General features: G+C 41.3%; 1 protein-coding gene across 11 annotated transcripts in view; it reads left to right on the forward strand.

The window, feature by feature from the left end:
• TRIM9 (tripartite motif containing 9) overlaps positions 1 to 23,491 on the forward strand; it is a 260,580-nt gene extending 237,089 nt beyond the window's left edge. For 3 of the 11 annotated variants that reach the window (XM_074393934.1, XM_010341082.3, XM_074393933.1), the window contains 7 exons: positions 237 to 375; positions 12,775 to 12,963; positions 15,055 to 15,096; positions 15,509 to 15,532; positions 16,377 to 16,680; positions 18,879 to 19,041; positions 21,402 to 23,491. In XM_074393934.1, the coding sequence (XP_074250035.1) occupies positions 237 to 375; positions 12,775 to 12,963; positions 15,055 to 15,096; positions 15,509 to 15,532; positions 16,377 to 16,680; positions 18,879 to 19,041; positions 21,402 to 21,464 (924 nt within the window). In that variant the 3' untranslated portion in view covers positions 21,465 to 23,491. The remainder of the gene's footprint in view (positions 1 to 236; positions 376 to 12,774; positions 12,964 to 15,054; positions 15,097 to 15,508; positions 15,533 to 16,376; positions 16,681 to 18,878; positions 19,042 to 21,401) is intronic. The other 8 variants (XM_074393937.1, XM_074393935.1, XM_074393940.1 and 5 more) reach the window with 6 other exon arrangements.
• The last annotated feature ends 352 nt before the right edge of the window (positions 23,492 to 23,843 follow it).

Below are 23,843 nucleotides of genomic sequence, written 5' to 3' on the forward strand. Positions count from 1 at the left end.
TATACAACATTAAGTAATCCTCACACCAACCGCATATGGTGGATATTATTATCCCATTTTACAGATTAGGAAGCTGAAGCTAAAAAGGTAAATTAAATGGCCCAATATCTGGCAGGATTCAAATCCAGATCAGAATGAGCCCAGGGCTCTTGCTCCTAGCCACTGAGCAGCACTGCCTGCCTCGCCCCTCACGAGGGCGCATGCTAAGTGCTTTCCTGTTGTTTGCTGACTCTCAGGAGGTGTATGTGGGGAAGGAGACAATGTGCACCGTGGATGGCCTTCACTTCAACAGCACGTACAACGCTCGCGTCAAGGCCTTCAACAAAACAGGAGTCAGCCCGTACAGCAAGACCCTGGTCCTCCAAACGTCCGAGGGTAAGGCCCTTCAGCAGTATCCCTCAGAGCGAGAACTGCGTGGCATCTAAAGTGGCTGGCAAGCCCGGAGGTAACCCCACCACTGCCCACATTCCTGAAGTGTTTCCATGACTTGCTCTGCATTCTGCACAGAGCCGCTGTTCCTCTCCTGCCTTTAGAGAGCCTATGGTATGTGGATGTGATCAAACCAAAGATTCCACATCTGCGATTCAAATGGCTTGGGCCTGCGGCTTCCTTTGATAATACTCTAAATAAGCTGCAGTTGAAGAAGCTGAGAAATGAAGGCCTGAATGTGCCCCTGGTGTGTAAGACAAATGTATCTAGGCTCTAGAGCAGGCTCCCATTCTTCACCGATACACATCATGTGCCAGTTTTGCCCAGATGATTCTAGATTGCTCTGTAGTACTTGCTTGTTCTGAGGGTGGGACCTAGGTTCTTTCCAGCTGCAGATTTGTATGACTGAATGTGTTTCAAATGAGTGTGGGGCACTAGCGCTGTTCAGAGAGGGCCTGGTGGCCACTCCTGGCTTACGCACTCAGACCGCCTCCGTTTCATACCCAAAGCTGAGGTGGTCAGCACCAGGATTGAGACTTCCTGTGGGCACCAAACAGGAAGAGACCAGCAACTTCGCATTACCCACCATTTTCATCTTTGCCAGTCCCTCAGTCTCGGCTAGGCTGCCTAGGGCCACCGTATAGGTGCATCTCTAGAGAACTTTTTCTTCTTAGCTATACCTTAAATATTTTGGTCATCAAAGACAAGTCATGTGTCTCAGATGAGAGGCTTGAATTTGATGGCCAGATACAACCTCTGAGGCTTTTCACATTTTCATTTTAAGAGCAAGCAAGACACATGAAATTAAACCTACAAAGAGGTACTTGTGGCTGCTGCCAAAGCATTCTGACACCTTGGAGTGTCATTTAATCAGAGAAGTCACCCGCCACCTCACCAGGAAGCTCTGTAACTTCCCTCTGCAGAATTAATTATGCTGATTTTGTTCAAGACTTTAGTTAAAAGAACTATGGTGGTATATTTTCCCCACTTCGCACAAACCTCAGCATATGCTAGTCACCCTAAAATGCTTCACATGGTTAAAAACAAGCACAATTTTGAATCCCACAGCAAGGATGAATGGTCCCTAGCCATTAAAACAGTGCTTTGGGGCGCAGTTGTCAGTCTATGAGTCATGCTACTCCAAGAGAAGGATATGCTAAGGGAAAATGCCCACATGACCTATTCCCATTTGGAGTACAGTGATGTGGTAGCTAGAGTTTCCCCAGAATTATCATTTTAGCAGCTTCTCTCTGGGATGGACTATCAGTTTGAGAGCAGTTGCGTTTTTTTCTCGGAATACCATTGTAACTGCTAAAGCCCTCCAAGAGTCTTTCCTAGATGCGATGCAGAAGGCCCTTGCAGGTGATGGCCTCATTTCCCATGTGTGTACAAGGTGGTTTGATTGAGAGTGAAGTGCATGCCTGCAGAGCAGAGAGAAATTTGCAGCAATGTTGCTAATATGTGTTACCAGATCTGCGGGAAAACTATTTCTATTCATAATACATCATGGGAATCATACTATTCTGCTAAAAATCAGTTATTAGCATAACAGCCTGAGCACTTATGTCTCTCGTTTCATCCTGCAGGAGGATGTAGCGCCTCAGTTTCTTTTAATGTTCATAAGATTATGGTGTCTAATTTAATAAATTACAGGATTGGAACTGCGATCCTTGGTACCACAATCACAGAACTGGGGGTCATTTTCTAGATGAAACAAACGGAACACGTTCTCTTCCAACAAAGAAACTGTACTGTAGAAATTAATTTCCTCCATGAATTTTATATATTGTGTACAAATATAAGGTATGTATCTGAATACAAAGAAAAGCCTATCACCATGTAGATATCAGTATTCTCTGTTACTGCACAGAAGTAATTTTCTCATGATGAAATAAAGTTCACACACATACTTTCTCCATAACTTTGGTTTGTTCTCCCTTATTTATTTCTCCCTTATTCTAATTCATTCAGTGAGACAAGATTTAGAAAGCAAGAAAAAATATAGTGAATAGCTTATTTTAAAAAAAAAAGATTTGATTGATCTGTAACAATAGAGAAATCCTATAGGATTAAATAATTATCTCTTTTTTTGTTTTGTTTTTTAGAGATCAGTGATAAAAATGCTATTAACAGAGTTTTGGTACATTTACTGAACTTATATTTTATTAATCTTATTTCCTACAGTTTCCAGAAAGGTTTGCGTTAGTGATTTTTTTTTTTTTATTTGCTGGTATTGGGGGTGGTAGGGTGGTGCATTCTGGCTTTCTAGTATAACAATATCGTTCACAATCTTCTTAGCAAGAGTTAACCCCTTTTCAAACTTCAAAACAAAAATTCTGTATCACAGAAAGGTAAAATGTCGTATGCAGTAACAAGTCTCACTTGTAATCACATGCATTTAGCCTGAGGTTTAAATTGCTCATCATTTATACTCTGTACTCCGTGAGCTTTCACAAAACCTTCTGCTGATCTAAAGGTAACTTTATACAAGGGAGATCAAATGTCTACATTATTATGAATTCTGATTGGTTTTTTCTTCGAAAGAAAATTTATCTATTTATTGGGCAGTGCTTGATCCGTGACTACTCTGTGCTAGGCTGTGGGTATAGAGTGTTGAACAGACATTATCCCTGCTGTCCTGGAGTTTACAAGCTAGAAAAAGAGACAAGCCTTAGAGAAATAAACATATAAATAGTTCCATTCTTACACATTGTGATAAACACTGAAAAAAGGGAAAACGGATTAGCAGGAAATTAACATGTTTATAAGAGAATCAGGAAAACAGTGAAAAATTAAAGAATGTGCTATTAAGAGAAAAGGAAAGGAGCCGGGGCTGTAGCTCATGTCCCTAACCCAGCTACTTGGGAGGTTGAAGCAGGAGGATACTATGAGCCTAGGAGTTTGAATCCTACCTGGGCAACATAGTGAGACCCCATCTTTAAAAAAGAGAGAGAGAGAAAAGGAAAGGAGAATGCATTATTATATGAGTTTAAGTTTGTTTAGTTCTCTGAAAGCAAAGTCCCTGGGGATGTATCAAAAACATCCATGGAAAAAATGCCAGTTGCACATCTAAACCAAATTACACTGACTTAAGATATAACTGTAAACAATTAAGAATTTTAATGAAATTTTAAAGTAAGGCCCCCAAGCCCCAAAACTTGGCCATGCATATCTTTAAATTAATTCATCAAATAACCATCATGGCTGTGACAGTCTTTGAAACCATCTGCAAAAGAGTATCTGTTGAAAACATTATATAACAAGGCCATCTTAATACAGAGTTCTAAGGTTCATGCCATCTGTGAGACAGGCTATACTCCTATTTTAAAAATTCGTACAAGTTTGGGAACAGAATAGGAAATTTTCTGTTTATTTTTCTCTTCTTTCCCTCTTCCTATCTAAATAGACTCTGCCTACAAAGTCTATTTAGGTAGAGGCTACACATCTGACTTTGTAGGACGAAGTCTATCTATTTAGTCTATTTAGATAGACTTTGTGGCTACAAAGCCAGACATGTAGCATCTTCCAATCTCTTTCTGACCTTTCTACCCTCCTTTATTTTTGAGGCAAAGTCACACTCTGTTGCCCAGAATGCAGTGCAGTGGCACAGTCATAGCTAACTGTAGCGTCCTGCTCCTGGGCTCAAGGGATCCTCCCACCTCAGCCTTCTGAATAGCTAGGACTACAGGCATGTGTCACCATGCCCAACTGATTTTTTTAAATTTTTTTAGAGATAGGGTTTTGCTGTGTTGCCCAAATTGGTCTCAAACTCCTGGGTTCAAGCGATCCTCCTTCCTTGGCCTCCCAAAGTAGTGGAATGACAGGCATGAGCCACCATGTCCTGCCCTTACCTGCCTTTGATAAGGACACTTGTGCCCACCTGGATAATCCAGTATAATCCCCCATCTCAAGATGCTTAATTTAATCACCTCTGCGGTGTCCTTTTTGCCATGGATAATAACATAATCACAGGTTCTGTGGATTTGGATGTGGACATTTTTAGATGGCCCATTTTTCTGGGTACTATATATGAGGAAGGTATTATTATTGTCATCTTTCTCTACTTATGAGAAACTTGGCAGCTGAGAGGTTAAGTATAATATGTCAAATCAAGGACTTTAAACCTCCAGTGCCCAGCACAGTCCACTATGGTGCTAACATTAGAAAAGTGCTATTTGCACTCAACCAAATGGAAATAAAGAGAGAAAACTATCCAAAGTCAGTCTTCAAGATATCTGAAAACATCTTGTCAAAATGAAGCAGTGCTCTGTAGCTGCCTCATGTACTCATCCAGAAATCCCGCCCAGAAACAGGTCTTTACTACTTGCAGTCATGTTAGGATGAATCACCTGGAGTCAGGAGTTTTAGACCAGCCTGACCAACATGGAGAAACCCGGTTGCTACCAAAAATACAAAATTAGCCAGATGTGGTGGTATGAACCTGTAATCCCAGCTACTCAGGAGGCTGAGGCAGGAGAATTCCTTGAACCTGGGAGGCGGAAGTTGCAGTGAGCCAAGAACATGGCATCGCACTCCAGCCTGGGCGACAAGAGTGAAATTCTGTATCAAAAAAAAAAAAAAAAAAAAAGTTTTATTGAAAAGAGTAGCATTCCTGCTTTAAGAAGATGTAGGAGTGGCCACCATTTCCCATATAATATCCAAGCTCTTTATCAGATCCTGTGCCTATTTTCTTTTTTTTTTTTAATTGCATTTTAGGTTTTGGGGTACATGTGAAGAACATGCAAGATTGTTGCATAGGTACACACATGGTGGTGTGATTTTGCTGCCTTCTTCCCCACCACCTATATCTGGCATTTCTCCCCATGCTGTCTCTCCCCAACTCCCCACCCGCCACTGTCCCTCCCCTATTTTCCCCCAACAGACCCCAGTGTGTAGTGCTCCCCTCCCTGTGTGCATGTGTTCTCATTGTTCAACACCTGCCTATGAGTGAGAACATGCGGTGTTTGATTTTCTGCTCTTGTGTCAGTTTGCTGAGAATGATTGTTTCCGGGATCATCCATGTCCCTACAAAGGACACGAACTCATCGTTTTTGATGGCTGCATAGTATTCCATGGTGTATATGTGCCACATTTTCCCTGTCCAGTCTATCATTGATGGGCATTTGGGTTGATTCCAGGTCTTTGCTATTGTAAACAGTACTGCAATGAACATTCGTGTGCATGTGTCCTTATAGTAGAATGATTTATAATCCTTTGGATATATACCCAGCAATGGGATTGCTGGGTCAAATGGAATTTCTCCTGTGCCTATTTTCATGCCTTTGCAGAAATTTCCTCCAGCTCCCTCCCATCCAGGTAAGCAGCTAGCTCACCTAGAGAGGTCCTTCCCCAAATAGTACCAGTGGATGCTCTTGGCCGGCAGTGGTGAGATTTGCCCAGGAAGGAAAGGGAATGTCAGAGCTACATCTCTGAGGCCTTTGAAAGTTACTACCATATGAGGTCTGGCACTCAGAGCCCTGCTTGGGCTGACATCACAGAGCCATTTATTCACAGAAGCTTTCCAGCCCTCCCTATCCCAACTGGGAGGAAAAGTGGGGTGAAGGTAGTCAGCGATGATTAGAGAAAAGAGAGCTGGCTCTCAAGCCATCTACCCAGCATTTATCAGGATTGTTTTATCTAATGACAAATAGGTTGGTATTCTTGAAACTACGTCTTAGAAATTGCTTTCTAAAAAGTGGGCCTAGACATTGTTACTCATAAAGATTAAAATGCCTTTCTCCCTAATTAGACTCTCAGCATCACACTGCCCCTTTCAGTGTGGTGGCTCCATCTTCTGTGCATTGAAGGAAACCACCCAGAAAAGATTTAATGGTGCAGGCAGAATATAGACTTATGCCTCCATTTGTCTGACTGCAGATTGGCCTCAGATGCATCTGTCCAGAATCTTTTTGCAATTATTTATTTATTTATTCATTCATTCATTCATTCATTCATTTATCTTTCCAGAGATAGGGTCTCACTCTGTCGCCCAGTTGGAGTGCAGTGTCATGATCATAGCTCATTGTAACTTCGACCTCCTGGGCTCAAGTGATCCTCCCGCCTCAGCCTCCCAAGTAACTGGCTTTACAGGCATGCCACCACACCTGGCTTTTCTTTTTTTTCCCATAGAGACAAGGTCTCACTATGTTGCCCAGCCTGGTCTCAAACTCCTGGTCCCAAGTGATCCTCCTGCCTCGGCCTTGTAAAGTGCTGGTATTACAAGCATGAGCCACCATGCCCAGCTTCTTTGTCCATATTTAATAGTGATTTTGGTCCGACTTAAGTACTGCACCCTGATGTACTGAGACCTCCAGAAATCCTGTAACCTTGTGAGGGACAAAGAACCTGTCCAAAGAACAACTACAGAGAACACCTCAGCTCATCTAATCCCTGTAGCCAAAATTCTCAAGGGGACAGTGATGTGTGTGCCTTTCCAATCCCTAACCACTACATAAACTAACCACTCTATTTAGAGAAGAAAAGATTTATCCTTAACACAGTGGAGGTTTATTACGTCCTCTACACAAACCTTGGTCCCTCCTTAGACCATTGGAATATGCCCTGGGGCCAGTGGCATAAACTTTACCTTTTGTATATTTCTAGGTCACAAAGGAGCAGCAATAGTCTTGTCACCCCAAAATTTTAAACACCAGGAATTGATCCTACCTGAGTTTCTATTATATCCCTCCACAGCTGTAGTGTAACTTGAATGTGTCCCTTAGCCTTTCTGGACTTCAGTTTTCTCATCTCTAAAACCACGGAGTTAGAGCTGAGGGCCTCTGAATCTTTATGATTAGTACCTATGTGGCTTCTCTCTCTAAAATTACTGTTGAAACCTGTTTCAGAAAATGCTGTGAAGCACCATTAGATACTTCCTGCCTCCTCCCAGGGTCATAATGGGTGTTAAAGTTCTGCTTATGATACTGAAAATTCAACACTAACAGAAAATGATTGATAAAGGCCCATAAAAGGAAATGTATATGGTCCACTGAAAGATATTTTTCTGTCTCTGCTTTTCCTGACCCAGAGCATCTGGGTCTCTCCAAAAATAATTAGAAGAATATGCATTTCCAGGAAAAGTTCTCAAGGTAGGTAATCATACCTGACCATATTTGGGTAAATTTAACAAAATCCAAGGTGAGAGGCATAATGATAGGTTCAGAGCCCAGAAAAGATAGATACTTCGTTCTTTTTAATTTGGACAACATGCATGATATCCCAGGGAATTTCTTACATTTTTCCATAGGACTGAATTGGATTCAGAACCCTATTTTTGATTCTGGGAAGTGTGCTTTGCAACTGACACTCTGGAAAGTAGTTTAGTCCTTTGTAATCCTCTGTATCTAATTGAAATATAAAATTCTTCAGTTCTTCTGATGATGGTTCCTTACAAATAATACCATCGTATTCTAAATTGGAGTGGAGAACTTGGTGATGAAGTATGCAACTGTCCTTGGGGTGGCAGAGGCTGTTTCATTCTCTAAAAGAAGGTTTTCGAAACATAATTTGTTTCTCACTTCTCAATTGCAATTAATGCCACACTTAAGAAAGCTTAAAATGCCACCTTTTATTATAAATTATGTACCAGTTTGACATAATTGTGACTTTGGCTGCTTATAAGACCATTTATAAAAACAGCCTCATTCTTCATTCGTCTCTTTTAAAGTCTTCCCAACAAAAGCTAATTATTTTACAGCTGGTTTATAATTGAGTTGAAACTCATCCTAACACTGTGCAATTCTTAGTGACATGTCTTGCCTTACCATGCTCCAAAATACAACCATCTTATTGGACCTGGGCTCAAGGGCTGCTTAAGGTATGAAGTTGTTCACCACCAAACAGGAGGACAACCCAGACTTCTACTAGGACACAGAGGATACTGGATTAGTATACACTGTCATAAGCAACTACAGTCTGTTTGCTTTCCCTCTTTAAATTCCAAAAATAATACCCCAAAGACTACCTTTTCAAATTCTACAACATCTGCAAAAATCTTTAGTATTCTGTACTTGGAGTTAGTCAAGAAATTCCATCCCTAGAAGTCCAAAAACCAATCAATAATATATCACACTGATTTTCTCTAAATTATTATTTTCTTATGGTTGGATCTCCTGCCAACTTTATGTCTCCCAACTGCTCAATTCTACTACAAGGTCTGTCACATCATAGGTGTTCAATAGTGTTGGCTAATAACAAATAAAACAAATATATGGGCTAGGTGCCATGGCTCACGCCTGTAATCTGAACACTTCAGGAAGGCTGAGGCGGAAGGACTGCTTGAGCCCTGTTGTTTGAGACCAGTCTGGGCAACATAAAAAGACCCTGTCTTTATAAAAAAAATTTTAAATTGGCCAGGTGCAGTGGCATGTCCCTATAGTTCAGCTACTCAGGAAGCTAAGGGAGGAAAATCCTTTGAGCCCAGGAGTTCAAGGCTGCAGTGAGCTATGATCAACACCACTACACTCGATCCTGGGTGACCAAGTGAGAACCCTGTCTCTAAAAAAGAAATAAAGAAGTAAAAGAAGTATATGGTGGCCAAACAGGACACCACCTAGATATTCTCAATATTACAAGTGGTCCCCAGCCAATCTTTGCTTTGTTGATTCTTGTTTGCTTTTTTTTAAGCAGAGGTCTCTGTCCTTAATCTAGACCCTAACTCCAGACTCCAGCCAATCCTAGGGGGAAGGGAAAGAAGTCCAAGAAAGAGCAAGAGGAAAATGATGGTCATTGACAGAGTTGATGGAAAGCATATCTTGACACGTATTTGTTATGAACACAGTCCCATCCTAGAGTTATAGTTATGCCTAGAGTCACCATATTCAGCCACTGACCTACTGTTTTCCATTGCTTTTTCCTGCTAACTGCTTTCACTCAGCGAAGCTCTGCAACCACACAGGATTCACTGCACGTGATGAAACATGATGTAATGTTAAAAGTCTCTTCAGGAGCTCCTTATCTTTCTCTAGTGATCTATAAGGTTAAAAATTAATAATAATTATCCTGCATATTAGCTGTGACCTGAAACATAGCTCTGTATCATGCATTGTGAAAAAAATGACCACCTCATTCCTGTTTACCTTTACTACTAGAATATGAATGGCCGAGAAGCCTTCTCTGTATTACAATAGTTGTGTTTTGAAGGGGAGATGAGGAAGTGGTGTGTGCATTCTTCCTGCATCCCATGGGCATAACGCAGGATACACACTTAAGTAGGTGTGTGCACATTCAATGTGAGTTAAGTGTCATTTGGCTAAACCAGGGAGTGGCAATACTCTTCTCAATGTTGTCATATTGTCTTTGATTCATGCCTTTGAACATGTCCAGAGGGCATGACCGGGAGAGTAAAGGATTTGAAACCCATACATAGTGAAATGGTTGGACATTGACTCTATTTAGCCCAGAAAAGGGAAGATTTAAAGAGGATTGGTGACTGGCCTCAAATACTTGAAGAACTAGTGATCTGTTCCATGTGGCCCCAGATAGTAACGCTACAGTTGGAGAGTGGAGCCCCCAAAGAGGTATGTCTAGACCAATATAAGAAATAACTGTCAACTAGAGGGAGCTGGCTGGAAGCAATGAGTTTCCTCATCCCAGGGGACTTCAAGGGGAAGCTTGATGGCAGCTCCTCTGATGATATTGAGTTAAGTGTCTTCCTTCTAAGACTCCTGAAATTTAAGGTAATGTGACGTGGCATAGATGACTTACAGGCAACTAACCAAGCATGTGCACTACACGCCTATGGGGAGGGGTATGAAGGGAGAATTGCTTGTTTAGTCAAGATGGGATCAGTTAGAAAGTGTTTCTCTCTTGTAATTCATGTGGAAAGTTCTCATTGCAGGTAGGATTTTTTCTTGTTGTTGTTGTTAGGAACTGCTTAGGGAAAATATGATAAAAGCCCAGCTGGTAGATGGGGAAAAAACTCAAAAACAAAATGGGAGGTCATAAATGGGGAAAAAACTCAAAAACAAAAATGAAATGGTTATACAATATGGATGTTAAATAAACTTGCCTAAATAGAGGGCATAGTTCAAGAGTGAGAGGAGTCAAGGAAAACTGGGTCATCAGTAAACAGTGGATCCACATGGAAGGATAGGAAGAGCCATACATCTTAGTGTCAAGTTACTAATCCCATGAATAACCATAGCTACCCTCAGTCCCCATCACCTGCTCTAAGTTCTTCTTGGTGCTGAAAACAGAAAAGGTGAGTACAATTTATGATGGGATTGGATACACTCCCCAAGGTCTGTGTTAAGTACACATCTCTTCACTGGTTTTCAGATAACTGCTTGGGAATTCAATACACTCTGAAATTCATCTTATTATATATGTCCTTTTTATTAAATTTTAAAGCAACAAATATTTTCAATATAATGAATGATTGTCAAACCTAGTGAAAAATACATTTCCAAGCAAATTCTTGTTAATTAAAAAAGCTTTTAGGCCGGGTGCGATGGCTCATGCCTGTAATCTCAGCACTTTGGGAGGTCAAGGCAGGCAGATCACTTTGAGCTCAGAAGTTCAAGACCAGCCTGGACAACATGGCAAAACCCTATTTCTACAAAAATTAGAAAAATTAGCTGGGCATGGTGGCTCACACCTGTATTCCCAGCTACCCTGGAGGCTGAGGCTGAAGAATCACTTTATCCAGGAAGCAGAGGTTGCAGTGAGCTGAGATCATGCCATTGTATACCAGCCTGGGCAACAGAGTGACACTCTGTCTCAGAAAATAATAAATAATACATAATAAATAAATAACATCTTTTACTGACATAAATATAGTTGTAAATGCCTTCTCTCCTTAAAAGAAACTCATGTCAGTTTGTGGTGCTCGTTTGTTGTATTGTGAATTTTTCTATTACATTCAAAGATTTCCCCTTAAGATGATTGTAACAAATAATTTTTGATTTATCATATCTGAAGAAAGAAATGATAATACATGATATTAAGTCATTCAAACCACATGAAGAAAAGGTAGAAGAAAACTTAAATGTATTATTAGTGGGAACACAAAGTCTTAACTCCATAAATAGCAATTCCTTTTCTCTGAGATCTGATTTATACTTTTATTTTTTAAAAGTCATCCCCCCCACAGAGAAGTCTAAAGCCTAAACAGCTAACTTTAATATTGTAAGTTCAGAGGCTGACTCTTGGAGGTATTAAATTCAAACTTGCCAGTGCCCTTGTTCTGAGTTCTTCACACAGGGTCATGTTCTGCATACACACATTGCTTGAACATGCAGAGTAGCATTTTGATAGGAAAAGCATATGTCCAGCAAAGAATTGCTGCTAACTGATTCAAACCAGAAAAGCATTCACAGAAATACCCTCTGGTTATAAAAACAAAATTATTTTTTCAATGAGAAAGAAAGTTTCTTTGTGATTTTGGACATGGAATATTATCTTCCTACCATCCGTATTTCCTAAATTATTGCTATTAGACTGAATGTGAAGAAGGTTTCAGTTGATGAAAGATCCACCTCTGACTAGACCACACCATGCATAGAACCTGCTATTGTTTCACAAAATAGAAAGGAGCAATTTTAGTAATTTAGAGAAACTGACTAATGCTCTTCTAATACTAGATCAAACAATGGTTGAGTCTTTACTCTGATATAATAATGATCTTCATGCCAAACCTGACTATCTGAACAGAAACAGGCATTTTGCCACAAATGCACCTCACCAGTGCCCACAGTCTGTTTATCATTAGAGAACCAAAGATGGTCAAGTGACATCCCTAGAGTCTGATCATAATTCAGAAACAAAGGTAAGGCTCCTTCCCTGCTTACTTGTCCAGCCCTGTCTTCCTTAGCCCACCCCACATTTCCTCTCCTAATCGAAGATAGAGTCTGGAGTGTGCTAGTGTAGAAAATCATCTCATCCACCTAGTAGAAAAATATATGTTAGGAGAGAAAGGGGAAAATACGGAACAGGAAGTAGTTTGTAAAAAAATCACCAACTCCTACATAGAAACCTTTTAAGATGCCATTGTTGAATAGGTAGTAACTCCCAGGACAACTGAAGGGGAAAAGAAAACCTTTTAATTAAAAGATTTCCTATTTTAGGAAAGCTTCCAATTTTCTACCACTGCAAATGGGGGAGAGGTGGGGGGGAGGGAATGAAAAGTTGCCTGTGATGTTGGAGCTGTCCTCTGGTCTTGGGTCCTGATCTGCCGAAAATTCCCTCCCCGCCCTCAGGCACTTTGGTTTTGTAAATGCCTGAGTGTGGCACCCTGTGGGAAAGATGATGCTTTGTATGAGTGCATTGTTAAGGCAGGTCTTGGGGAACTGTGCACGGGGAGATAGCAGATTTCTGATCTCTAGTTTGCATTGATCTTACATTTAGACACAGATTCAGAAGAACAGACCCTCCCTTTTCCAGTGCCTTCGGAAAGATTGCCGCTCCGTAGAATGAGCCCTTTCTCCTCCACCCTTAATCTACAACCCAGCTTCCCCGGGAGATCCTACTTTGATTTCCGATCCTCACCCCACCAGCTGAGCTTGCATTCCTCTTTACAGTCTCTCAATGCACCGGGTGAGCTGAGCTCCTCAGACCTTTCCCCTTGATCTCTGTGCCTTGAAGGCATCTCTGAAACCGTGTTTTGTTCTTGCCATTCATGTGCGTGGTGAGGGGGATGAGCTCGTCTCTGTGTCTGTGGCCTGCTTCCGGTATGAGGAGCATCTGGATGGTGGAGCTTTGTGGTGTTCTTGTTTGTGTGGTGTAAGGAGCAACCATGGAGCTGTGGTCTATGTATAACGGCATCAGAAAGTGATGAGTGAAGTTATTCTTTTTGCACAAGCTGGACCACCATGGATAACCCGCTCTGTCATCACATGCAGTGGCATAGCACGGCACAGGCTCTGGCTGAGTGGAGGCCATGGCAGCAAAGTGGAGGCAGCGCTTCCGTATCCAGGAAACCAGCTGTGTCTGGGAGACTGGATCAGTGCATCCAGCCTGGAGTGGTCTGATTAAACATAGACTCAAGAGATCTTTATTGACAAAGTAAAACAAAAGTAAAAACACACCAACATTTTATTGACAAAGTAAAATAAAAGTGAAAACACACCAATAGCAGAAAGCATTCTACAAAGCAGGCAACCCAGAGAGCAGAAAGTGAAAGTGTTTTCTGCAAAAGCCTGTTCTCACTGCTAGGCCGGTGGGGCTCATGGCTGAGTGTTCTCCTAGCAACGGGGTGGGACCACTGCTAGCTGAATTAGAAACCCTTAACTGCTAATGCCTAGTGACCAAAGATCTGAGTAATCAAAGTCCTCCCTCCTCAAAGTTTCCCACAGCCAAGCCGGTTGTGACAGAGCCTACGGCTGATTTCAGCAAAGCTAGACTTGTGTTCCTTTGTAGTGAACGCTGCCTAGCAAATAGAATCTTAAAATATCTAAGATGCAGACCTATTTGATCTCTTCAGGACTATATTGTAATCATGGATAAACATGATGCACATTTCACATTTCCAAAGGTTTCTTTTACTCTTTTATTTTGTTCTTTTTGCTCATCCCACATTCTGGAATGAAGAAGGCCACAGCATGACAGTGCAAAAAGGATGCAGGGACTTCAAGCTCTCTTTAAAATGACATTTTTCTTTGTGCTTTTATGTTTCTTATTGTTTTTCTGTGCACTATGGCTTCCCAACATGCTTTGTTATGAAACTCTTTTTCCCTTGTGTCTAATGTACTGAAATATTGTTACAGTCTTTGTAATGTATATTGTCTCAAGAATAAAAAATGAAATGTGAGTTTTGGGATATTTGATGGGTGTATTTAAGAGCATTATTCTAGTTGTATTGTTGAATCTTAAATGTATGATGATGTATTTAAAGTAGTGTAAAAAGATTTCAGAATATTTGTTTGGAAAAAGAGTTGCACAAGGCATGATTCATTTAAAAGTCTTTAAAGCCCTGTTCAGATTCTATAAACTTATTTCCAAAGCTCAATATGAGAGTCGGTTTTAAAACTCTGGGTGTTTCATGCTCACTGTGCTCTAACACATGAATAGGAATTAAAGTGATAATTGATAGAACCTACCAGCACTCCTCTCCTCCCTCAGGTGAGAAGGATCTTCTCTCCTAAGAAGGAGAGGAGGCAATTTTAACATATTTGCCATGTTATTATTAATAATTATCAGATGCATTACATTACACATTTAGTTAGAGATGTATTATTTAATTTGGGCTCAAGCCACAATGAAGACCTTTTGGCATAACCAGACTCTGAAGTGCGTAGAATAGTGAGATAGAACAGAGTTTTATCAAAAATCCAGTGACTTCTCCATTTCAATTAAGTACATTTTCCTCATTTTTAAATCAGCTCGCCTTCTTTCTGTGGAAACTTTAGAGGAAAGGATTGAGCTCGGAAGATGAAAAATTCAGCTACAGAGTTTAGGATCAATTGGAGGATGATTTATTAATGGTAGAAAGATGTGCTTTTCATTTTGAAAGAGCAGAAAGGCAGTTTTTCACCCAGCAAAGTAAACTAATATAAAAAGGGCTTTGTTTTTTCATGGATCAGGCCTCTGGTATCAATATTCAGCTGGTGCTTTTTAAGTGTATATACAAGTAATTTTTATCAACCTGGTTGTTGTTTCATAGCATTGATGTGTAGTATCTCTTTATAGGATGCAATTTTGAGACACAAACTGCACCTTACTCTCAATTAGGCAAGTATACTTATTGTAATTGTTATCTTTTACTTACGTGATTGATGTGCTCAATTTTTTTCACAAAATAAACAGCAGCAGCTTGTCTTATAAATTGTCTAATTGTCATTCTAACCCTATTATAGCAGTTTCTCAAACTCTTTAAAAAATGAAAAAGATGCCTGTAGTTTTTAATGTTATGCCTCAAAGCTTACTTTCCCCCCAGTTTTCTTATACATCAATGCAAAGCAGTCTTTATGAGCACTAAACGTGGGTAAAGGTACAGGTCAGAGAGCTCCTGTTTAGTATATGTGGCGTTTTAAATTGAGTCCTTTTGGGGTACTAGTCTATCAAAGAGAGACACGTTTTCTTATCCATGTCAATTTTGCTTCCTATCTCTCTCCCCCATGCCTTTCCCTTGGAATGACAACAGTTGACATTAAAAAGCTGTTGGCAGGTATGGAATAACCTTATTCTCTTACCAAATAGCAAAGACCAAAGTGCATGTGAGGTGTCTCACAGGTTCTATAAATCAGCAATTACATCTCTTGAGTGTGATATTTATAGGTGGCATTTAGAACTTGGGATGTAACAATGTGTACGAACACGTCATTCTATCTGCACCTACTGTCCAAAATACCTACTGCTCCAGCAAAATTTCTGACGTGTTAGTTTCAGGAGTAGCACGCAAACTGTGGTTTTTTTTTTTAAGTTATGCAGACAGCAACCTGTCCAACATCCAAGTCACAATCACTCATGAAAATTAGTTTATGTTGCTTATAGCTTCGCAGCTTGTGAGCTTTCACTAGAGCTGAGGAAAACTTCTAAGCGACTAGATGTTAGCACTTCTGCCGAAGGGATATTTCCTGATTTCACTCCATGTGTTTTATCCCTCCTCCATCTAGGACTCTAGCTCCTAGCCTCCCCGCCTCAGGGGTTACACAGGCATCTTAGCGCATCCCCTCTCCCTTTATGTCTCTGGTGCACTGTTCTGCCAGTCACCAGGTGAAGGGACTTGCACCTTCCAAAATCGATGCCACTTCACTCCCGGATCACCTGGTTGGGAGTGCAGTCTGAGCCAGGTAACCCCTGCTGAATCGGTCGTGTGTCCTCCGTCTGCTTCTGGTGCAGAGAGTACCAACTCCCAGGACGTGCCCCTGTCTGCCCTGGTCCTGGACGCCTCCTTCCTGCATGGCAGCATGAAAACGCTACACAATGCTCCTCACCCGCCCAGGAGTATGTTATGGTGCTGAGCTTGTTGAGTCTGTCTTAATAACCTGATTCCCTTCTGTTGTTCCCAGTGGCCTGGTTTGCTTTCGACCCTGGCTCGGCGCACTCAGACATCATCCTCTCCAATGACAACCTGACGGTGACCTGCAGTAGCTATGACGACCGGGTGGTGCTAGGGAAGACTGGCTTCTCCAAGGGCGTCCACTACTGGGAGCTAACGGTAGATCGCTATGACAACCACCCTGATCCTGCCTTTGGCGTGGCTCGCATGGACGTGATGAAGGATGTGATGTTAGGAAAGGACGACAAAGCTTGGGCAATGTATGTGGACAATAACCGGAGCTGGTTCATGCACAACAACTCGCACACCAACAGGTACCCTGCAGCCCCCAAACCAAGCCTTCTTCACGTTGGCTGCTGATCCGGAGCGAGAGCCCTAGTTCAAAAACCTATTACCTAGACCGTAGTAAGGAAGTCAGGCAGGTGGTCTACATTAAGTGGCACGGGCACTCTGTGAGGCTCAGCTGAGTCCATGCTGGTGGTTTACTTTTTGTATAATGATAGAGACTTGAATGCTTTCCTGCTCCCTTCATTGTTGTATTACATGCAATGGAAAGGAAGAATCCCAGTGATATCCATTATAAAGAACAACGCAGGATGCTGAAACACCCAGACCTACAACTTATCAGAAAAACACAAATCACTTTGGTTTTTTGAACCTCAGTTTCCAAATCCATCAAATTAGTCTAATAAAATTTTTCCATGTGAGAATGTTCTGAAGATTAAATGAGATATGTGAAAATGCCTTACATTGGAAGCACCTGAAAATAGAAGCCATTGTTCTTATTACAGTTCATTAAACTAAAGCTTATGAACGCCAATTTGGATGGCTTTTTACTTAAACAGAACTCTCTAATTACCACTGTAATTCAGAGCACTCAGTTTGCTAAGGAAAGGAAATACAGTAATCTCCCTGAGGTTTTATTCTACCACCAAAATATAGATAATTATAATTGGACACATGCTATAATGGATTTCCTTTTTCATTTGATTGCGTTCTTCAAATGTATTTTTCACAAATTTCCTAGGCAGAGAAATTTCTACTATGGACCCTGGTCTACCTTATGCTCCAAGATTTCCCCGGGATACATTCCCATTAGTGTCTCTGAAAAAGAAAATACAGTAGTGTTCAATCAGATCAAAGGAAAAGCAAGTCAGGCAGTGGTAGCATAATTGGACTCCACTGTTTTATCTTTTTCTGTATGCTCTTCGCTGACCCTTCTCCAGCCTGTAGCCTCCTAAAGCCTCCTTTCCACTTGGATAGTTTCTGTAGCATTCAAGTGTGTATTATTCGCTATCACTTGAAGTGAACACACACACCATTTCACCAAGATAGCAAATCCTACTGGATGTAGATAAGTGGTTATATTTAGTGATTCGCATTTTGGGGAATTCTCTGTCACTAGATTCCCAATGCTATCACCCAAATGCCACACTGACTTTTTCCCTTTTAGCGTCTTTATTTTGAAGTGCAGGAGTGAATAATGACATAATCATCACACTATGCAGAGAATCACATTCCTAATGCTGAACACATCTGCTTGCATGCAAACTGCATGTCACTTGGGCTCGCGTTGTTAAACCTGTGAATTAACAAGAGGCAATTTGTAAACCTGTCTTTTAATGACTATGTAGTCTGTATCCTGCATGCAAGAGGAAATGAATGACACACGTTCTTTTGCTCTGCTGAGATGAGGATGAAATTCAGTATTGCTAGATCTCAAAAAGATGGGAAAGACAAATCTGATCATCCATGTTTAATGGCATTTTGTGAAACCTTCTTTATAAAATGGCATTTGTAGGCAGGTTCCTGAAAATCCCTACGTCTCAGAGTATAATTATTTCCCTGTACAGGGAAGAAGGCTCTTCTTCAGTGCTGTTATTTTGCAGACAGCCTCTAAGTTCTTAATTCAAATGCAACAACCAAAGAATTACCATCCTCTGGAATGAGTTTTTCTATTTAATGGATAACATAAGGCTCCAAATCCAATTTCTCATGTATGTGGTTTAGGTACAACAAAGTGCTTCTTTATTTTGACTCAAGTAACTTTGTATTTAATGATATTTAATTCACACCATTTATACAAAGTGTGCAACATTCCTAGAGTCAGAGCTCTCATAGCCCAAAGGCTACTTCCTCGTCTTTTATGTTTTGTTTTCCACTGCTGTGTCTCAGTGGTAGAGACCCTAATGAATGAGTTCGTTCTCCACAACAGCAGAGCAACTCACAAGGGCTGATATATTCGTCCAGGAAGTGAACACTGATGGCGGTGGGGAGGGAGCAAAAAATCATACCTTTTTATATATAAAGCACAGATATACACACAGTACCAACAGGTATACAGTATATCTATGGTAACAATTTTACGTAAAAGGGATGACTAGGGAAAAGGTTTGGGGATAGTGATGATTATAAACAGGTTACAAGACACTGGTTTGACCACACAAATTGGGGGAGCTTCTAGAGTGACCACAAGCAAGTAAACCCTAATATTTTCTTTCTCTTCCTACAGAACTGAGGGAGGGATCACAAAAGGGGCCACAATTGGGGTCCTCCTCGACTTAAATAGAAAAAACTTGACATTTTTTATCAACGATGAACAGCAAGGTCCTATAGCATTTGATAATGTGGAGGGCCTGTTCTTCCCCGCGGTCAGCCTGAACAGGAATGTGCAGGTAAGCGCCCTACCCCAGAGGTTAAACAGCTATTGCTGGCGGGGCCGTTCAATGTAACTGGAGAGAGGGAAACTGACAGCGTAAGGCCCAGACCAAGAAATGGAGGAAAGGAGGAGAGAAAGGGATCAACATTGACAACTACTATTATTCCATGCCAAGCATAAATGCCTTCTTTATACTTGGACACAGTCGAGTTAACAGCACATTGGAAACTAGAATTCTCTTCATGGTTGTCTGATGATCATCCCTCTAGCTCTAGTTTCATCTCTAAGTAGAAATGAAAGCCTTTAACCAACTGGTATGAAAACAAATGCAATGACTTAACAAAGCTCTAGGAGTGCCTGAGAAGAGGTGAGGGTGTAAGACTGAAGCGTTAGTATCTTTATCAGAAAATCTGATCATTTTCCCTGCACTCTTGTTTGGTTCTGTTAGGTCCTAAGGGTAGAAAGCATAGTCCCTGCCTGTAAGGTAGTTAATTATAATTTATTATAGAATAAAACAACAGCTTCTTCTCATTTATTTATTCAGCAAATATCTATAGAATGCCTTTAGCGTGCCAGGCCCAGTTGTAAGTGTTTGGGATACATCAGTTAAAAGAAAAAAAAAATAGATAATAATCTTGCCTTCATAGAACTTACATCCTAGTGATAGGAGACAGACAATAGTCAGCATAACTACAGTGTTAATTAGTTGGTGTGTCAGAAGGTGATGAGTGCAATGGAGAAAAGACCAATGGGAGGGTAAAGGGTGCAATGGAGAGAAGACCATGGGTGCTGGGGTTGGGGAGGGGAGCTGCAGTCTTAAATAGGTGGTCAGTGTAGGTAGAGCTTACTGCAGTTATGGGTGAGCTGAGCCTTAAAGGAGTGAGGGAGGGAGTTGTGTGGAGCCTTCCAGACAGAGGGAACAACATGCGCACAGTTTCTAAGGCATGAGGGGCCTTGCATGGGCAAGGAAGGGTGGAGAGGCTGGTCGGCTGGGGCCTGTCAGGAAGACCAGAGCCCTAGAGGAAGGGCTGTGCCCTGCCGGCTGCTGTCAGGACTTAGGGTTTCACTTCCCTTCTGAGCTGGGCCTCTCATTAGCAACTATAAGCCTCATTCCACAAATGGTTGTTTTTGTTTTTGTTTTTGTTTTTGTTTTTGTTTTTGTTTTTGTTTTGAGACAGAGTCTCACTCTGTTGCCCAGGCTGGAGTGCAGTGACACGATCTCGGCTCACTGCAACCTCTGCCTCCTGGGGTCAAGAAATTCTCTACCTCAGCCTCCCAAGTAGCTGGGATTACAGGCATGTGCCATCATGCCCAGCAAATTTTTGTATTTTTTAGTAGAGACGGGATTTTACCATCTTGGCCAGGCTGGTCTGGAACTCCTGACCTCGTGATCTACCCACCTCAGCTTCCCAAAGTTCTGGGATTACAGGCATGAGCCACCGTGCCCAGCTTATGGTTGTCTTAAATTAGGGCTTGAGAGTCACAATACTACAGATGATTTTTGCCCTATCCAGAACCAGTCTTGGAAACTATTTATAAAAATTCATTATTGTCTTTCGGTATATGCAGTAACATTGACTGCAAACTAGTGGCCCCTGCCCTTCTCTTTTCTGGCAAGGATGTGGGGTTTCCTGGAAGGCTGAAATCTAATCTTTCAGAGTTCAGCCCCTACACTGGAAGAAAGAAAACCATAAATTACCCTACAAGCAAGTCTCAGAAAAACCTCATTTAAGGTTTTTCACATTTTTAGCCATTTCCCTTTCAAAGAATATTATATTAGATGGTTTTCAGGAGTTTTCAGCACCTTCTGATTATCTATTGATAAAGAGTCTTGGGGTGGAGAAGAAAGGGACAAGAACTGGATGAAATTGATCTAGTTTTATCCATAGCTACCCGTTGAGGTTTGGGGATACACAGAAATTGATGAAATAGTATTTAGGAATTCAAAATAATTGGTGAAATAGTATAATTCCATGTTTTTTCACACACATCAATCATCTTTGCAATCCCAGAAAGAAATGTTTGCCCTAATTGGAATAACTAGTGGACAGGTAATAAGGGACGGGCCGTCTCTGCGAATTTGTCCTCTACCTGTGGATTTGGCAGTGGTCACTATGGTGTGGCCAGCAGACTCCACTACCTGAAAACCAAGGCCTGTGTCTTCAGTTGTAAGGAACACAGTCTTCCCAGAATCTTTTAAAAGAGGCAGGTAACTGAGAACCATATAATCAAATGTCACCAGGATTTGAGAGCCCACTGTGATGTTTAAAGAGAAGCAAACAGAACACTTTTTGAGTTAGGGACGCACCCAGGTACACTGTTTAAAGGGATGGGGTATGCACGGTGCCTCTCAGGACTCACAGCCTCGTTCCCCAGGTCACGCTGCACACCGGGCTCGCCGTCCCCGACTTCTACTCCAGCAGAGCATCCATAGCCTAAGGATGTGCCGTGGAGGTGCCAGCTGCCCATTCTTACCTCCGCCTGCGAGAGCCACAGCAAGGAGCTCAGCCAGCCGTGGTGCGGTGCAGAGCTGGCAGAAGCGGGAGAAGGAGGAGAGAAAAGCTGGTCCTCTGCAGTCTTCACACCTACAGCTCTGCCCTTTTCCCTTCCAACCTCTCCTCTGCTGTCATGCCTGTTTCCGCTTCCATGTCCAACAGTTCTAACCAACAAAGGACCTAGACAGCCCACCATGTCACTTGGTTCCCACTCCCAGATTTTGCTTTTATTTAATTTTTTAATGTCGGTGAGTTATATTTTCTTTCTTTTCTGATCAGGTTATTGGTGACTTACTGGACTGGCACTGCCAAGAGAAAATTCTCCTGTTAACTTTCTTTCTTAAGCTTTCTGTCAAACAATGAGGTTATAGGGGAGGTAGGGAAGAATGAGGTGAATTTGTAGCATACAGCTTACCTCCTAGAATGTTCTTGCTCTGTTACCTCTCCTGTAGCGTTAGTTCTGCAGAGCTAAGCTTTGGGAGGGTGAACCTATCACTGAGAAGTTTTACTACTCACTGAAGCACAAAAATATCTGCTACACAGGTTCACATCAGGGTAGGAGCATTAGGATGGCCGTATAATTAGGATAGGCCAGCAACTCTGGCCATTGTATAAAATTGGAAAGTCTCTAAGACATAGGCAAACCAGGGGACTTAATGATTTGGTTCATTTATTTAATACAAGTTTTTAATTGAGAAGCTACTATTGACCAGGCACTGTTCTAGACACTAGAACATTATGTTCTAGACACTGTGGGGACACAGTGGTGAACAGACAGGCATAGTCTCTGCCCTTCAGAGCTTATATTCCAGTAGGAGAAAAAGCAAAAATAAAATAACTAAAATTATCAGATGTACTAGACAGGAAATTGGCAAAGGTCAAAGAGGCTCATGGGCAAGATCTTTCAGGCTTCCTAGAATGATGCTAAAATCCACACATTCTGGCCATAGCACCAGAAATGTACCAACTCAATGCCTTTTTAGCTGCGCTGTTTAATTATGGTACCTGCTGCCACTCATCACAGAGCCCTTCTTGGTAGAAGTGACATCAGCATTCTTATTTGCTAATGCTGCTATGATACCACGCCTTAAAAATTGATAGTAACAAAAACAAAACAAAACAAGAGTGACCGGAGGGCAAAGGACCCGTTCTCAGTAATGGGGATCTTGAGTTGCAGTCCACAGCATTCACATTCTCAGGATAAACATGCTTGTCTCCATAATAGACTATCTGTGCCTGTTATGAATGAAAAATCTATCCACTCTGCTGCCATTCACAGCCTAATTTTGTGGAGTAGTCCAAATAATGTTTGGAAAAACATGGGATTGTATGGTCATTACTATGACTGATAGCAGAATAATAATGCATCTTACTTCTATATAGAGATAGACTTACATAAGCTACCCTCGAAATTTGTTAGTTTGGCATGAAGTTTTAGGAAAAGTAGGACCCAGAAATAAGTTCTGGTTAGTTGTCCAAACATTTTTAGTGAGCCAAGCAATTCACCATGAAAAAACAAGAATAACAAATAGGAGGGAAGAGCTAGGGTGGGAAAGCTAACAAAGTTTTGGCAAAAAGTAATATATGTACATAGCTGATTATTTACTTTTGTGCTTACTTTATTCAGATTCTTTCTATGAGTTACAATCTTTTTCTAGTCTCGTGTATCTAACTTATGGAATGGGTGCTATCCTGTTTATGTGTGTCTTGGTTTTTCTCGGCTACAGAAAAACTGTTGCAGGGCAACACTAGTTTGATATTTGATTTACTCTCCAATGAGACTCGATGGCTGGGCCGCAGTAGACTCATAGTTCCTCTTGTTCTTTATTAAATCATCCTGCTAATTAGATTTCTAGTGACCTGTAACACATAGTTTACACTGAATTGCCATTATAGATGCGTACAACTACTATACTAGAAAAAACTGTCATTTCTGGTGTGCCAATAAATGATTTTTATGAGAGAACAAAATGTCTCTTTAGAATGTCTTAGTTTTTATCTATTTGGAATGACAGTTCACCTTTGTTAGAGCAGTGTTTCTTCAGCGCAGTGCCACTGGAGAGGCCCCCACAGCTCTGGAGAGCATGTGTTCTTTCTTCCGTTTCCTTGGGCAGGTGGCATTGCCTTTTGGTTCTACTCATCTGAAATTGAACCAGATGTGAAATGTCCAGTGGATATGCTTTGGAGTCTGCCTTCAAGCACTGGGGATTTACTTTAACACACTTTATCTTTAAAAGGCCACTCATTTGGCTTGCAATTTTATACTACTGCAAAACAGAGTGTCACTGACTTTTCAAATTTAGCTCCTTTAACATTTCTTTGA

This window comes from Saimiri boliviensis, chromosome 2, assembly GCF_048565385.1.
Source record: "Saimiri boliviensis isolate mSaiBol1 chromosome 2, mSaiBol1.pri, whole genome shotgun sequence".
Lineage (NCBI taxonomy): Eukaryota > Metazoa > Chordata > Mammalia > Primates > Cebidae > Saimiri > Saimiri boliviensis.